Source organism: Melanotaenia boesemani, chromosome 11 (assembly GCF_017639745.1).
Source record: "Melanotaenia boesemani isolate fMelBoe1 chromosome 11, fMelBoe1.pri, whole genome shotgun sequence".
NCBI classification, from domain to species: domain Eukaryota; kingdom Metazoa; phylum Chordata; class Actinopteri; order Atheriniformes; family Melanotaeniidae; genus Melanotaenia; species Melanotaenia boesemani.
Window position 1 is genome coordinate 26237435 of NC_055692.1, and position 17907 is coordinate 26255341.

Consider the following 17907-nt stretch of genomic DNA (forward strand, 5'->3'; position numbering starts at 1 on the left):
TTCAACGGTTTGAAACAGCAGTAGCTAAGTTGGGTGTCCATGCAGAAAATCAGCCATGCACTGAATCTACCAAAAAAAAAAAAAAATGTCCGGCTGGGAGGATCTTGTTAAGGCCTTTAATTTCTTGTGCAAAGATTTAAGAGTGTTAACTTAGTACACAGTGCAAGATAGGAGAGACATGTGTGGCTTTATGATGTACTGTAGAAAACCAGCTATGACTTTAATATGGGCAGTTACCTTTTTATTCAAAACAGAAAGAATGATAGATTGTGTGCTTTTTTCCATTTTCCCCCATCATTAAAAGGAATGGACCCAGATAGGAGAGTAAGAGAGGGGAGTAATTACAGCAGGCATTAAAACTCTGTTTGCTTGACTTTGTGCTTAGGATATTTTCCCTTGGCTCCACCTGGCTGTTCCATGCACTGTTTTGCCATACAAACACAAGAATAAACTGTTTTAATAATTCATTTAAGGACTATTATCAGAAATGGAATAGATGTTATTGCTTGACACAGTAGAGCCAGGACCAAATTAACTCTCAGCTCTGAATACCTGGCCACAAAAAAATGCTTGAAGGGCAGGTTTTATATCCTAATTAACTTCAGAAAATACAACACGCTAGTGTGTGTGAATACTCTATTACATATTGCCGTTGTTATTTTCTTTTGTTATTTTCCTTGGGAGAGTTGAACGAGCAAACTGATGATCTCTTGTGAGACTTGCTGGGAAGCATTGCATCGATGTGATATTTCTACAAACTCTCCTGCACGTTTGTTTGACTTTGGAAAGCTTTTGTTGTCCACTCAGCGAGTCTTGGGTGGAAGGCCTTTGAACAGAGGAACAGGCCCATTAAGGACTTCCTCCAATTTCATTGTTTATCTTGCAGTGTTGAGGTGGGACCGAGCTGAAAGATAGGTCAGATCAGGGGAGGGGGCCCAGGCCTCCTGTTCTCCTGGTGAAGTCATATAGCTGTTTCATAAGTTTTCCCAGCATCCACAAGGTTTATGGCACTCTGCTTTCACCCTTGTGTAAGTATAGGGCTGTCCTATTAGCCTGATGGTGCCGGTGTGCAGTGGCAAGTCCATGTTAATTAACTACCCTCTTTGTGAGAATTTTAGCAGCACTGTTATAAATTCCCAGCCTTCTCAGTCTGTACCTTTCCTTTTATTCCTCAGCTCAAACCACCATTGTCGGCCTTTTCTACCACAACATGCACAAGTACTACAAAGAGATCAGCCCTGTCAAGACTAGGTAAGAAGATGAAGGCCAGTTCTTTTTTCTTTATCAGTTTGGTTTTGAGCTAAAACTGCTTAAAAGAAAACAAAACCAGGACTCTCTCTACGTACCAGCTGAGTGGGGAATCAGGTCTGCTAGTACTAAGGCGCCGTTTCTTCCTGAACCACAAAACAGCTGAAGTCTGGAGCCAAGCTTATCTGTTATTTGTGTCTATCTCTCATCTCACCACTCAACCTCCACTGACTGATACACCCTGCCATTAACTCTACATATCTATCCCCCCTAACTACCACCCCTTCAGTTATTGTCCCATTGCTGGATCAGCTTGTTCCAGCTACACTGCTGTGTTTATGTTTATCAAATATGATAGAACAGCGATTAAGCAACCTGTTCTTCCACTTCATACTTCATACCAATGAATGTGCCAAAGATAAAAAGGGAAAAAAAAACATGGGAGCACATTTGCAGATGTTTATAACTGCCTGTCAGACTCTTCTGTGGGTGAGAAGATTCCTTTGTACCATGCTAGAGAGATGATGCTTGTATGATCCCAATGTCACATATCAGACGATCTTGAAAAAATGATGGTGGTAAACTGCTGGTTGTCAGTGCGATTCATTAAATAGACAGATGGCTTGAGTCCCATCTAAATGCTACTGCTCTGGTCCTGTGTGTAACACTCATGTGTTGGTGTGAGGGCCATATAACAGCAGCAATTAATGCTACTGTATGATATTTTAATATACTATAAACTTACTTTTTTCTTTTTAAATGGAAGGTTGTGTAAAATGTAGATAATGAATAGAATTTAATGATGTTCTAATGATTTATGCCATATAATTATAATCCCTATTTTAACATAAATATCAGGGATAAAATATTTGTATTTTAAAGAAGTAGGGACAGTCACAACAAAAGACTGGAAAATTTATGTAATCCTTGAAAAAGAAATGGGAAAAAAGAAACACGGTGGAACATTTCATAACTAATTGTAGGCAGCAGGTCAGTAACATGATCGTATCGTCCCAGAGAAAAAGAATCTTCCAGAAGATGAACAGCTCTGTGCAGGATTCTGTGACAGTATAGTTTAACAATGTCATAGTCTATTATATCATTAAAGCAACATTATAAAAGACACAGAGGATCTGCAAAAATATTTGTATTTGCTTTCTCAAGACCTGAGCTCATTTCACATGTCCTGGACTGAAGTTAAACAAACAGAATAAAACCTGTCCTATATCTTCTAGCTTCCCTCTTATAGTTTCCATAGTATGCCAGAATATTCAGCAGTTTCCTCTCCGTTAAGCCTGTCTTCATGTCTTCAACCAAAACTGTTTTTGTACACAGAGAATTCAAAACCAAAACTAATATGTCGGTGTATAAAACTGCAAAGCTCTGTGACTGTGACATTCAGATAGTCCACAGTCTGTTCATGTGTACTTGAACATTTCCAAATTTATAGATAAATAGAAAGATAAATAAATAAATAATACATGAATAATTTACAATTTATAGATAATACAATTAACAAGTAGTTGAGACATAAATTTACCCAACTCATCCAAATATCCTCCTATGTTTTTGTATTTGAACGCACACTGTATGCAAGTGATTTCCCAATATTAGTAGCTGGGTTGTGGCATAGTGAAGGATGTTTGGGGACATAATGTTATTTATTTTTTGTATCTTAGTCCAAAGTTCATAAGGAGAGTTTTAGATTTGTACTTTTGCCTCACTGAGAGAAACTCTTGCTTTGATTAAACCATGAGCATTTTATGTATTAATTTTAGATACATGATGTATTCATTTCTAGTATGACCAATTCTTTGTCATTCTTGTTTGTCTCTTTATTTTAAATTTATTTATGTATGTGTTCCTCGCGTTTGCCTCATAGGATTAATGAAGCAGCAGATTTCAAGGATCACAAGATTCAAGTGGCAAGCTGTCTAATCTCTCTGAAAGTGGAGCCTTTACCAGCTCTGTCAGTAAATCTCTCTGGAGCGCCACTCATCAAGATCGTCCTCACCCACGTTTTGGTAAGAATTAACTCATGTCTTCATCAGTCATTTACACTGACAAAGACATGAAAGGCATGTTTTCATTGTTAGTAAACAGCTGTTAGCTGGGATGCTCACCTTATTAGAGGGAAGATGGTTTTATGGCTTGCTCCCTCCCCCAACCACCCACCCAACCACCCACCCTTAAGAAATCAATCAGAAGATGGGTGTCTGTCACCAACTGAGGCTTGTGCAGCCAGGTATTCACCGCCACAAAGAACAAAGCCTATTTTGGTTTTTATAAGCCTGCTTAAAATTTCCCTCATACAGCATGTGGCGTCCAGAAAGCAAGCTGATTATGGCCATTTGAATTGCAAGCTTAGGGCACTTTGAAAGAAACAATAACTTTCTTTTATAAGCAACATATTTTTCTTTTTGGGGCTTTATGGCAGAGACATAGCCAGTTTTCCATGCTAAATGTTATTGAAACTTATAATGACTACTTCCCTAAAAATGTGCATTGCATTAGCTTTCTTCCACGTGAAACCAAAAATGCATCAAAGCAGTGCAGCTATGTATGTCTTTAAGCAATTCCTTTTCACCAAAATAATCTGTTAGTAGATATTACTCTATCATACAATAACATTGATAAGGCACTTAACGAAACTAATAGACTAAACCCACCACAATGCTGTTCTGTTTGATTTAAAAGTCCCACTCAAATTATTCACTTTCTATTGAGGTGAATTTCTCTCCCCGCTCATAAAAGCTGAACAGAAGGTCATGCATCGTCGTGAAATCGTGGCAGCGTTGCTTTGTTTGCCTTCATTTTCCCTGGTGAAATAAATGTTTATGCTGTAATTATCTGGCCTGGTTTCTGTTACAGTGATTACCCTGTTTGTTTAAGCAGACACCACGGGAGAGGTTTTACAGTCTCTTTTGTTGTAGGAGTGCGAGTGATGCTCACCAGTTCTGCTGTCTGTTGAGTCAAGGTGTTGCTATTTTAGTTGGATTGCCATAACCGCTGATGTAAGAATAAATCAGGTTTCCTGCACTTTCTCCCCTCTACTCTATTAAAAATAGCTGTTACTATGAAAGCATGCTGATTGGAACACACCATTTCAACGCATTTAGACTGAACACAGCCGAGACGATGATTTATATTGAGGAGCCTGCGTTGTAATTTGGCACACGGCCCCTTTGGCTAAGATCATGTACAGACATGGGCTGTTTTGCCATAACTGGTTCGCTGCTCGGAACTGTGATGAGATTCAGTCAAAAACAGACTATTTTTGGAGATTTAATGTCCTTTGCTGTCAGCAAGTACTTAGACAGGGGGGTCAGCACACACAGTATGTGGACATCACAGTTTATGGTGGTCTTTATGATCAGCACAAGTTAGCTGAACCTCAAAGATATCCTCTCATGGCAAGTCACCCAGCTAAGCAATTAGCACCTAACCTCTCTCTTTATTCCACGAGAACAGACAAGTGCACAGTGACTTCATTAAACCTTTTGGCGGCCTGAAGCAGAAATGTTTCAGCTCCCTCATCTATCTTTTCATGCTGTTATAGTTACAACAAGTCATGTGTGCCATTCCATACAAACAGTCAACTCATGGATCAGGTCCAACTCTCTTCTATTTTCTTTATCTGACACTCACTTCGATGAAAGCACACCAGACAAAATTCTAAATATCATGGCTGGCACTGCTCATTCAAGCCAAGGTCAAAGCCATGGGATTGATGTCAGAGTGACCTTGTACTCCTGATTGATGCCCTCTGAGCTCAGAGAAACAACCCAGTGAGATCATGCTATTCCCAGCTGACTCAGTCAGAACCAAAGTGCCACCACCTCTCTTTATGCCACACAGAGCAGGTTCGATACCCTAACAAGGTGTTATCAAGACTGTTGCAGCCTTGCATGCTTTCTCACGCCATTCAACTTTGGTGCTGATTGGAGTCTGGCTCCATCACTGATTTATTACTGCTGTCTGACTCTGGTTCAGTTTGAAAGGGCTAAGGTAGACAAGAAGAGAAGAAAAGGAGGGTGGGGGATATTAGGGTCTGTAGTTAAACATTAATACATACATAAAAAGGCAGACACCACCTCTTTGTCCTCTTCTTCCAGTCTAGCATCACACTGATGGTATGAGGTGAATGAATGGAAAGATTGATTTCATAAGGAAAGTCAGTTTATGGGGTCAAAACTGAGAAGATTTAAAAAACAGATCTTGACAAGGGTGCTTGAATTTACAGGGTTATAAACCAGACTGTTAGCTTGGCGGGTCTCTAAGAAAAACCAAGGTGATGGGTGGAACAGTATGGCACTATGTCCTGGTGGTCCCTATCCTGGTTAAGTCCTTCATTTATTTGGACCATAACAAAAAAATGACCAACTTTATAGAAATACTTCATATTGTATCATTTGTTTTCAGACAGAAACTAGTTCAAACCCTTGTGCATATTTTCAGACTATGATCAAATGTAAAGTGAAAGCTGGTTTAAATTTTGCTAGTAGACTGAAAACTATGTGAAATAACCAGCCTATATTAAACCAATGCAAAACTAAGCTCACACAACAGCCTTTCTAAAGGTCGTTTTTGCTAACCAAGATAAAATGACACCATTGGCCATTCGTTTCTGGTTTTGAGCAGGCACATAATAAACTCGTGCTACTCTTGTGGATTTTTGTTTTGTCTTTGAGGTTTGTTTCTGGATAGGACTACTACTTATACTGAAACACAGTCATAAGTAAAGCTGTCTGTACTGCCAACTTCTAGCAAAACTACACAGCTTGGTACAGTATCTCACAGAAGTGAGTATACCCCTTGCAAATATTTCATTATATCTGTTCATGGGACAATACTATAGAAATGAAACATTGATATACAGGACACCAAATTATAAAAACTAAACTTTGATATTCTGTAGTAGTTTCATTTCTATAGTGTTGTCTCATTAAAAGACATAATGAAATATTAGCAAAAATGCGAAGGGTGTACTCACTTCTGTGAGATACTGTATATTCCCCTAACATCAGACTTTGTTACTGTGTCAGATGCATATTTAATTTATCACATCCTTTCAACAGATTGCTTTAGATTTACTTTGGTAGTGAACAGAAACCAAGCTATGCAGTGGATGCATGCATCAACAGTAATTGTACATTTATCAAAGCTTACTAATGTGTTGCTGCTCCATCGCGTGCTAGCAACTGGATATCAATACTTTTAAACATGCACCATGGCTGATTCAGCATAGAAATGCGTAATATAGACAAGTGTCCAGCTTTAATTGGCTGGAGAGACCTCAGACAAAAGCCCTGCACAGCCCTTAAGACTGTTTAGACCAAGAAGTGTTGTGTGAGTGTGTGCCTTTAAATGAACATCACTTGTAGTGTAGAAGTGCTTTAAATAGTCAGCTAGACTAGAAAAGTTCTTAACAGAAACAGACCATTTACTTTTTTTATAAATGATCTATGATATCAAGGCACTGCATTTATTTGTGATTAACATGGGCGGACTAGAAACGTTTTTGGCTTGTTGGCTTTTCCGCCCTTTTGCTAAACCAAAGTGGCTACTGGCTGTATTTTTAATTTCTTTGCCTCAAAACTGAAAATAATTCAAGATATTGATACACCTCAGTTGATGGGAAGTGAATGTAAAGGTAGCAGCAGAAAACAGAAATATACTGTTTGTGTTAAAAGACGTCTAGACTTGTTGGACTTTCCTGTATATGTTGAAAATAAAAGATATATTGTTCAGCAACTTAGACAAACACACAAAGGTGATTTAATACTCTACTACCCCCACTTGCTGGTCTTTTTATAGCTCTCAGCACACGCCCAGCTTAAACCTTGTGGGCAAAGACTCTCCTCCCTCTCGCTCTCCCAGCCACCCACACCCAGCCATACACCAACACACACACACACACTCATACAAACGCAAGCTGTGCGAGCCAACACACTGATCAATCACAGATGGAGGTCTGGTCATTGCTATTCCTCACTTGCCAAAGGATTGAAAGAATCTGGTTACAACTCCTCCCATTCACCTCTCCCCTCCTTATCACCACCCCAACATCACAAAATTCATCTCTCACTGTGTGTTGAACATAAACAGAAAAAGCTGCCATCTGTGACCACATAAAGGAGGTGTTTTCTGTGTGAAAAGCAAAGATTTCTGAAGCTGGCAAAATGTTTTCAGCAAAAAGGTCTACCCATACATTAGCCTTTGTACAGCTGTTGCAAAACTAAAGTGTGTCCACAACAGTCATTTCTGCAGAAGGAGCACTAAATAAAAAACCAAACAACTGTTTTGTGACAGTGTTTTGTGACTAGTCTTATAAGGCTTTTTTCATAAAAGGACAGTAGCCTTGAAAATATTTTTGAAATTTGACAAGATAGTTGCAAAATTTTGTCAATTAATTAATTTTCTTTTGTTAATGGGGTTCAGTTTTAACATTATTAGGAGTTATTGTTTTAACCCACAAGGAAATTCTCAACAAATAATGATCTAATTGGCTGGCTAATTACTAAAAATACATTTGATTAGATTCATAGCATAATTAGCTGAATCATATTTTCATCAACCTCATCCACAACATCAAACAGTTAAATAAATGCATTATCTCTGGTCCTCTGCACTCCAGCCATTTTTAAAATGATATACATGTGTGTTTTTAATATGCCAAAATACTTTTTATTTTAGAAAACGCTTTGTGCTACTTTTTATTGTAGACATTTCTTAATAAATAAGATTGATTTGATTTGATATGATTTGATTTGATTTGAATTGATTTGATTTGATAGTTTGACCATTTGGTGATCTCTGCGTAACGCACTAATTTACTGTGAACAAAAAACCTAAAATATGACTTAAGCAATTATGTTATTAGGTGATGACTTGGGGCCATTCAACTGATTTAATGAGTATATAAACAGAAAATTAGAGCTGTTAAACTAAAGATCTTTTTGAACAAGATTTAACTAAGAAAATATGCTATTTTGGGATATTTATTTATACACAATTGCCCAACTAATAACAAAAACAGATTAATTGACAATGAAACTCACCTTAACAGCCTTAATATGAATACATAATTTGTTGTGGTATTTCATCATAAAGTCGCACTATGGCTAGGCATTAAACTGAATATTAAATTAAAGCTCTTGGTGAAACCCTGTAAAATTGCTGCTCCGAAAAATGAAAATTTTATAACTTAAACAGCAGCACAAACCAGATTTGTAACTTAAAATCAAAAGGTCCAGCTTCCAGCTCATATTTATGCTTGGAAAAAGCTGTTTTTTCTGTATAACACAGTATAAAATATGGTGAAAAAGACTACAAGCACAGCTTTTATCATTGAACCTAATGTATTTCCCATGACTGAACTTCCCAAGTGTGGCTTTAAATGCCGTCTTCAGTTTACAAATGCATGAATGTTTTTCTCTGAAAATAGGCTAAAAAAAAAAGAGAAAGGATTACAATAGACCCACATGAAATCCCATGGGAATTAAACATGTGAATTTGTACATGGAGATTGTATCCATTTGTCACATTTCCTGACTCACAAAAGGAAAAAAATAAAAACTCTTTGTTGTTCCCTTGCTCACCTTGTTAAAATTACCGTACTCTGTAACTTCTAGAGTTGTTTAATTCTCCCCAGTTCTCCTCACACCCTTCAGGACTATCAACACGTCTCAATGTTTTTAGTGTCGACCTCAGAGGCTGAGCTGAGACCACAGCTGCATGTCTTTTTACACGTCCCCTGACGGTATGAGCTCACTCGAGGCCCAATGTGTTTTGCGGGCCGGATTCAAATTGTTACCCTGCATGCTGCATGTTGATCAGCTTCAAACCCACCTCTGATTGAAAAGTTCTGTCATAACAATAAAAAGATCTGTGGTCAATCCGAGCAGCAGGTTGTGTGATGCTATTGTTTATATGACCCTCAGGTCACTCAATGGAATTGTTGATCTTTTTAGTATGCTGGGCTAAGTAATGTCACACCATACCTTTGAATCCCCTCCCCAAATGTGGTTCCTTTACTTATCAGAGTTAACAACAGTCTGTGTTTTTTTTTTTGTTGTTAGATCAGCTTGACTTGTCAAACCTGGCTACATCTGAGAAGCTTTTAATTACGTCGCATAGTTGTGCAGATTGTGATTGATGAGTTTTGGTGTTTTTATTGCTGTGTGTTACAAAACTCATTTCTATACCAAATGCAAAAAGCAAAAAAAAAAAAAAAAAAAAAAAAATGCTAATTACACCTTGGCTCCCTGAGCTCTAAAAATATTTGGAAGAAAAGTTTAAAGATTGCTTATTTCCACTTCACCACTTACACTGTTGTGTATTTCTTTTTCTTCAAATTTAGCACAACCCAATCCTCTTTTGGACTTCTTTATTGCTAGAATTAGCCTGACGAGTACTGGAACAGCAAAGTGTATCTAGGAAAAATAAACCAAAAAGTCTTCATCAACCTTCTCTGGTTGCTGGTGGGAATGAACCATAAATTTCATATACAAAAAATGATTGTGCATGTGTCTGTCTGCGTGCACTTTAAGTTTTGGATGAGATGTACACTCTACAAAATGTTTCTGTGAAAAAAAAAAAGAAAGAAATCAGGGAAAATTACCAGGACATTTTACTGTTAATTGTACGGACACTACCTTTAATCCAAAAATGGAAAATTCTGTACTTTCACAGAACATGCCCTGTTGCATTCAGGGACATGTCTGTTAATGCGAAAACAAGCTCTGTCACATTCATGGAATGAAAACAAAAAATTATTAATTATTTGAATTAATAACAAGTATTTAGTTTGTCTAAGATCAGTTATTAAGTTCTTGTCCAGCAGCATTTTGACTTTTAGTGAAATAAATTAAATTAAAACAGAAAATGTATTTAAATATTCAGGGTAGGTTTGGCCCTATTTTTTAGACTTTTTTTAGAGTGCAGCACATTGATGGGTGGTATGTAGCTTTTTCTATCCTTTGTTGTCCTCAGATTGTAAAGATATACATTCAGAATGTTGCTGAGGCTAAAGTTCAACCACAGTAAGGATTGTTGTCATACAAACTGCTTAGTTGTGTGAATCATGTAAGTCTTAAGTGATACCTGAGTTTCTTTTCCTTTCCAGCGAAAGGAACAAACCAGAGAAGAAGAGGAACCAAAAGAAGAACAAGACAATGAGGACAACAGCTGTAGAAATATGGGTAGCTTTTGAAGAAAGGTTGTGTGAGTGTATTGGGCAGTTAGCAAACAGCTCTTTAGCAGTGCCACCAGCCTGTGTATGAAACTGACGTCAGAACACGGGAGTGACATCTGAACTCAGCATTGCCCAGTAGTGGATGAATTGACTTCATAACCATGGCAACGTAAAAGATGCATGGAAGTATGAAGGGCTACGACGTATGAAGGCCCATTATGCTCCCTTACGTACGTAACAGGAACGTCCGTTTCAAGTGTTGCCATATGTCGCCTCTCTTTATACCTCAACGTGTTTTCCATGTTGCTCTGCTTTAAAAGTCATTTCATCCACTAGTGGGCAGTGCTGAGTCAGAGTTCACTCCTGTGTTCTGATGTCAGTTTTGGATACCATTTGGTGGCAGTAATACACCGCTATAAAATTGTTTGCAACCGCCCAACACACTCACACAGCCTTTCTTCAAAAGCTCTACAGTTGTCCTTGTTATCATCTTTGTCTTCTTCTTCTTCATCCTCCTGTTCTTATTCTTCTTCTGTGGTTTGTTCCTTTCGCCAATCGCATGTTAGCTGTATTGCTCAGCGTTGACCCCACAGTTTTCAGTGGTATAGCTCTGTTTACTCAAGCGACGGATCCCGCAAGGCCCATGAAAACGCACCAATCCCCCATATGAACGATGCAGGAGATGGACGAAAGTGTCAGTCTGTCTTCTGAGTCGAGTATAAATGGACCATGACAATGCTTGAAATGGATTTATCTTTAACGTTCGTAAGGGAGTGTAAATGGGCCTTTAGAAGAGACAGTTGCTGAATGAAAGGATGAGGATTACTTGCCACAGGTAGGGGCATCAGGAGCCATCCACCATCATAGGTTCCAGTTCAGCATCACCTCCTTCTGATCCCAGTTCACTCTATTACTCATACTAAATGATGAGGGATGAAAGCACTTTACACAAAAGCAGCTGTCTGATTGTTTTTCCACTCACTTTCAAGCTCATCTCTCAACAGACACCGTATGATCCGCTCTATTATATTACATCTAATATGGGCCTTATAAAGACAAGTGGGAATAAAGAGCATATCATTTTATTCATTTATTCAAACCATGTAATTATGTTTAATATATTTAGCAATCACTATGATGGAGGGCATGCTCCATGGATGCCCTCCATCCTCTGTGGACAGGAAACAATGGAAATCACAGGTGAAAATCAGTAATTACAAGGCACTGCCTGGACCTGTAGTTGTCAGGAATATGTGTGGAACTTTATTCAGCTTGTTAATATTTACACCTGACCTCAGGACAGTCACCCAATTAGACATATGAATGAATCCAATACCATGCTTAGGAATTTCCAGTTGCATAATTATGCAGAGAAGCAACGCAGCAAGTCAGGAAAGAGTTCTGTAATCTAATGGAGACTCAAAAGAATGCACGTTCGTTTATCTGAGAGTCAGATAAGTCTGTGATCTGTTTTGTTGCTTCAGGATGTCTTTGCTTGTTAAGATAAATGACAGATCAAATAGCCAAGCTCATTTATTGAGTATGTTTTCTTTTCTAATTCACTTATCGAGTAAATATAACAAGTCTTTATGGAAGTCAAAGGCATTGCACCAAGACTGAAGTGTGTTAAAGTAGGAGCCTTTAATGCCTGTAGTCCTATCCAGTCCAAAAAAATGACCACCCACCACAATAACAAGGATATCATGATAGCAGTGCCAAATGCATTGCATCATGCTTTATGGTATTTGTATTTCTGCAGCTGTTTCAGCTGGAATTCTTGTACATATAAGACTCATTCTATAATCTCTGCTGCCAGTAGTTTAACAGGTTAAAAGCTTTGTCAGTATCACCATACTTAGCATATACGTTTCACCCTCTCCACTGAATTTAAAGCTATTAATACAATTAATTTCAGATTTAAAACCCAATTAATAGTTTGTGGTGGAAGATTAACTGAGAGGATGACTAATTCCAAAGTGTCTTATAATTGATTTAGACCCAGTTAAACTCAAATTATCTTTAAAGAAAAGCACATCATAAAAAATGAAATGTACCAAACTTGGTTCAAGTATTTGAATTACAGGTCAAATACTCATAGTGGAGTGTTTCATTGTTTGAACAGGTGCTTCTCTCCAGCTTCAACTTCCTCCCACTGTTCAAAACCATGCATGAAATTAATTGGTGATTCTGAAATTACCCTAGCTTGAGCTTACCGTGAGCTTTTCTAACTATTTTCTCTGTGTTGGCCTTATGATAGACTGGCTATCTGTCCAAAGTGTTTCGTACCGTTTGCCTGATGGCAGTTGAGATAAGCTCCAGATCCCAGTGAGCCTAAATAGACAAATGCAAGTACAGAAAGTGGATGGATGTTTGGATGTAATGGTGCTTCATTCTTAGGACAAGGATGGTTTTTCATGACAAGATAACTTTTCAGTGAAGTTGAAAATTACTTTTACCTTCTCTAAATTCTGATGCTGCGAGATGCAGTGATTATTGAGACTAAACGATACAGGCTTTGACAGCTGCAGCAAGTAGGACACTATAATACAGAAGCATCAAAGACACCCAGACTATCCATTATCCATTTATCAGCCTTTGTCTCTCAGACCTCAGACTCTTCTCCTCTAACCGCCAGTCGCCTGTCGCTACCTTTCACTCTCTCTTCATCCTCAATGTTCTGCTCCCCTCAGAGTGATTTCCAGGGTGGTGTTTGCTGGCCTTCTGTTGTTAATAAAGAATTGGAGCACCAGCTGCAGTCTTGGCTGGTAGATTGTGAAGCCGTGGGGCACTGGGTAAACAGCATGCATTATAAGCTTAGCTACATCCTCATGTGCATTTTAAGTACTCACCAGTGACTATCAAGCCCTTGTACCTCTCCTCAGATATCAACTGGAAAATGCAAGCTGGATTTATCACAAACAGGCAGTTGCTATAGAGGAGTCGTGGCCTTAAATATGTGATGGTCTATTAGTCTATGTATATGTGTCCAACGTTTGGGGATTGATAATGATGGATTGCTTCCCATCTGGCTGTGTTTATGTTTTGAGTTTAAAATGGGTAATTAGTCCTTGTTTCTTGCACACAAGATTTAAAGTTTCAGTAAGAGCAAATATGACACTGTAATACAAAGCATGTCGTGTGCCAGCTGCAGTTTCTCTCTCCTCCATCTGCTTTCATTTACACCCTACAAGAAAGTGAGTTATTAAAGCCCACAGGAGACAAGTTAATTCAACCACAGGTTTGATTGCAGTTCCTTAAAGCTAGCCGGCAGCTGGTGATGATGGGTGCATTAAAGCCACTCTCATGGCTTTTGGACCCATAATTCTGAACACTCTGATGGGCCACATGAATATCTGTCCATTGCATTCATCCCAAATGTGCCAGTATGTGATGACTAAAGAGCTGCATGTGTGAAACAGACAGAATGAGAGCAGCAATTTGACCACACATTGAAGTCAAGGTATTGTGCTTTGCTTTGTAATATGAATCACTGGGCCTATGGGCCAGGAAACAGACAGCCTCACTGTCAGTTTCACTCGCACTCTCATTTTTTCCAGAAGGAAATGGTGCCGACACAGTTCTTATACTTTTTCAGTTTAAGAGTCAATGTTTAAGGAATGAGAAGAGGTGTGCAGTCTCTCAGCACGCTCCCCACCAGCCAGTAGAAGTGTTGTGTTCTTCAGATGACAGATTAAGGAGGGTAGTGGTTTGACCCGAAACCAGGGCCAAGCCCCAATTACTGCATTCTTGCACTGTAGCCATTAGCTCACTGTCTCAGGAAAGTCCAAATCTCATATTAAGGAGTGACACGGAAAAAGTGATTTATAATCAAAGAAGATTCTTGAAGACAGGAGGAATTTTTGCTCAGCTGAAAAATGTGAATATTTAGACAGCTATTATTTTTAAGTACCAGTGTACTTTTTTAAAAATCTTTTTTAATGGGGTGAAACTCCCTCCACTCGCTTAAGTTTAAGCTGCCCTGATTATTTTTTTTTTAGCTTAAATCATCCCCATGTGCCTCTGTTAAACATATAAATAGAAAATTTAAGCAGCATTTAAGGAAAGAATTCTGATAATTGCTATCGAAGACATGCCATGTCTTTTTCTTGACCAAATACATTTTTTCAAATAAGTTTCTTTGGGTTTATTTTGTTTGCCATTAAACAAACAGTCATAATCAAAATTCCTATTTTAAATGTCACCCTTCTCTTTTTTAGAGCAAAGAACAGCAGGACCAAGTGTTAAATCAGAGCAATAAAGTCTTCCTGTACTGCGCCTTTTTGGACTACAGGTGGGTCAGTGTTTATTGTTCAAAACACACTGTGTCATTCAGATCCAGAGCCAAGGAGATTTTATCTTGATTGTTCGTTCTTTGCACATTTGTTGTTTTTGTCTCCTAGGCTTCAAAATCACAAGAAGGGATCAGAGGTTTAGATGTTTACTCATTCAAATCAAACACATCCAGTGATACATATGTTACTGTAGAAATATGGTGCTCTAAAACTTGAATCCAAAACACTTTTAGAAGTCGTAAATTATTTTAAAAGGGAGTCTGTTTTGGTTGGATTCAAAGGCTTCCTCCTTTCACTCCCCTTTGCCCCTGAAGCTCATGAAAATGTGAATTATTGGATTACGCTGTCAGATTGCTATGATAACGTCAGCAAAAAAATTCTGTGCGCGCCTCCCATTATTATGTTGAGTGATCACTGCCAGTTCTGTTTATATAAAAATGGCTTTTGCTGTTTTTTTTTAATTTATTTTAATTGTTATATTGAATGTTTTACTTTATGAATAAATCCTGATTGTTGTCCTTGTCAGATCTAATGAGGGAGTATGGTCCAATGAAGGCTGCGTACGCTCCGAAGGAAACATGACCTATTCTGTGTGTTTGTGCAACCACCTCACCAACTTTGCCATTCTTATGCAAGTTGTCCCCCTAAAGGTATGCGCTTTTGGCTGATCTTTAAAGCTACTCTGTTCTGTTTACCTATGCAAAAGTCTTGAGCCATCCCCTCCTCTTTTTATATATATATATATATTATACTTTCAATGAGCAAGACTTTCTGCAATTGATTAAATGGTCTTGAGCAATAGTTCTCCAGGATTTTCAAAAGTCTTTCAATGTTTATCTTTGAACTTTGGCTGGTTTTACATTTATTATCAGTTCAGTCCTCCAAAGTGACTGTTTTCAGAGGAATGTATGTTTTTTTCAATGCCACATAACACTAATCTATGATTTATTAAAGCTTTAAAAAGGTACTAACTACTAAGGGATGAGCCAGTTTTGTATCTAAACATAACAGACAACTTAGCAAGGAAGAAAGGAATCTTAAAATGTGTGTTAGGTACTCTGGTACCAGCAGCATGATTTGGGGGTGGCGTGGCTCAGCAAGGTAGAGCCGTCGTTCGATCCTTGGCCAAGTCGGGTTCATGTCGAGGTGTCCTTGGGCAAGACACCGAACCCCTAATTGATGGGTCGTGGTTGAACGCCTTGCATGGCATCTTCCGCTATCAGTGTGTGAATGGATGAATGTGATGTACGATGTAAAGCGCTATATAAATACGGACCATTTACCGTTTGGTTGCATGTATAAAAAAATTTCAAAGATAAATTTGTTAAGGAAAAAAAAAATAAAACATTTTTCCCAAAGGGGTATTAGGTGGAAACCCCTGATCTCAGCTTGGTGTACAATTTGTTCTAAAAAAAGAGGAAACTGGAAACACTGAGGACAAAATATGACCTACAAACTATTTACAGCAGATGAGCAATATTATTGTAGCATTACTGAAGCAGTGTGGGATCACTGGATGGAGAATGGTTATAAGGCAGCCAGCAGTACCAACACTGACTGTCAAATGTTAGGATTATGCAAACTTTTTTTTTTTTTTTGCATTATATATTTCTATATATGTTTTTACATGTGTCAGTAAATCATAGCACATATTTTACATTTTATTCCTGGCAATATATAAAGAAACTTGTCTTATAAACCGACTGTATGCTGCCTTCCAGGCACCAAGTTTTAACTTGTATGTCTTCAAAATATTGGTAGAAACAGAGCAAATATTTAATGCTGGGTTTACTGTTTTCCAGTATAACTGGGTCACCAGCTAAGTTGCACTGCAAAATAATAACAAAAAAAAACCCTCATTATTGGATTTGACTAGACCTTTTTCACAGGAAATAGAAGAGTAATGATTCAAAGTTGACTTATTTTTTCAAATATAAAGTCCAAGTGCAGGCAGGGATGAAAGAAACTATTTTTCTGTATGTGCAGCGGACTGTATAACGCAGGAGAAAACCCTGAAGCAGAAAACTTGCCTTATTTGTGTGCTCGATGAGCAATTTTAGTTCATGTGAATGGGCACCATCTTTGAATGCAAAATCCAACTCTGACCACACATCCATGGGCACACTAAACGCTCTTTAATGCTCTTTAACTGCCAAACTGCAGTGGATTATAACGAGTGCTCGAAAAGAATGACACCATCATAGATTTTACATCTAAAACACTATTGTTGGGATAAATAAATCTATCAGACATCTTAAGGTTTATCATTAGACATCAGATGCTCACACATTTTCAAAGATGCATCCCTCCTCCTAGAACTCACCAATCAGAGGATCCCACTGCACATTATTATCCTTCTCTGCTGGCTAATTACAGGCAGACCTAAAAAATCTTAGTTTTATGGGTGGTTTTACACAGAGATAAAGAGACAATTATGATTAAATGTCATTTTTTGGGGTGTCTGCATGGGTCAATGGCCCTTTCCTCTGGGCCACAGTCACTCAGATGTTTTCCTTTAAACTGTTTTCTGATCTGGGATTGCATTCATTCTTTTCTTCTCACTGAACACCGTCTTGTAAAGTATTTGATATTCACATCATCTGCATGAACTGCATGATATCTACATCTTTGTTACAGGGAATATGTGCCATGATAATCTGGTTAGCATCCACAATAGCTTCTTTAAATAGAAAAGTAGACTTCTTACTGCAGTTAAGTGCACTGGAGTCTATTTGATGCTATATTTTCCCAGAGAAGGTCTATCATTAGTGGGTAGCTTCATCCCTCAGCAGCAAGGGAACATCCCACATCTCCCTTTTCTGGAGAGCCAAGACTCCTCTGCCCTCATAATGACAAGGCGCATGTGTAGACAGTTCATAGAGAATCAAAACCAAACCCTGAAAATAGCCTGAACTCCAAAACAACATCAACACACAAGACCAACCACCATGGATGTGTATATATGGACAACACAGTTATCACTTAAGCTTTGTTGGCAATGTTCATTTTCTTTAAGCTAATTCCATAAAAATAGATAGGACTGTACATTTTCAGTGACCCTTTTTCAGGAGACAAAAAACAACTTTTCCTCAAAAATCTTCAAACAAAGAAATGTCATGAAGGAACTCTGATTCTAACATCAGTTTCATTCAGTTCATTTAGAAAGGATGT

The 17907-nt window shown here is 38.1% G+C and overlaps 1 protein-coding gene across 2 annotated transcripts in view; it reads left to right on the forward strand.

Moving 5' to 3' along the window:
- Positions 1 to 17907, forward strand: part of adgrd1 (adhesion G protein-coupled receptor D1) — a 32895-nt gene that overhangs the window by 7965 nt on the left and 7023 nt on the right. For both annotated transcript variants that reach the window (XM_042000133.1, XM_042000134.1), the window contains 4 exons: positions 1176 to 1251; positions 3131 to 3272; positions 14662 to 14735; positions 15263 to 15386. In XM_042000133.1, the coding sequence (XP_041856067.1) occupies positions 1176 to 1251; positions 3131 to 3272; positions 14662 to 14735; positions 15263 to 15386 (416 nt within the window). The remainder of the gene's footprint in view (positions 1 to 1175; positions 1252 to 3130; positions 3273 to 14661; positions 14736 to 15262; positions 15387 to 17907) is intronic.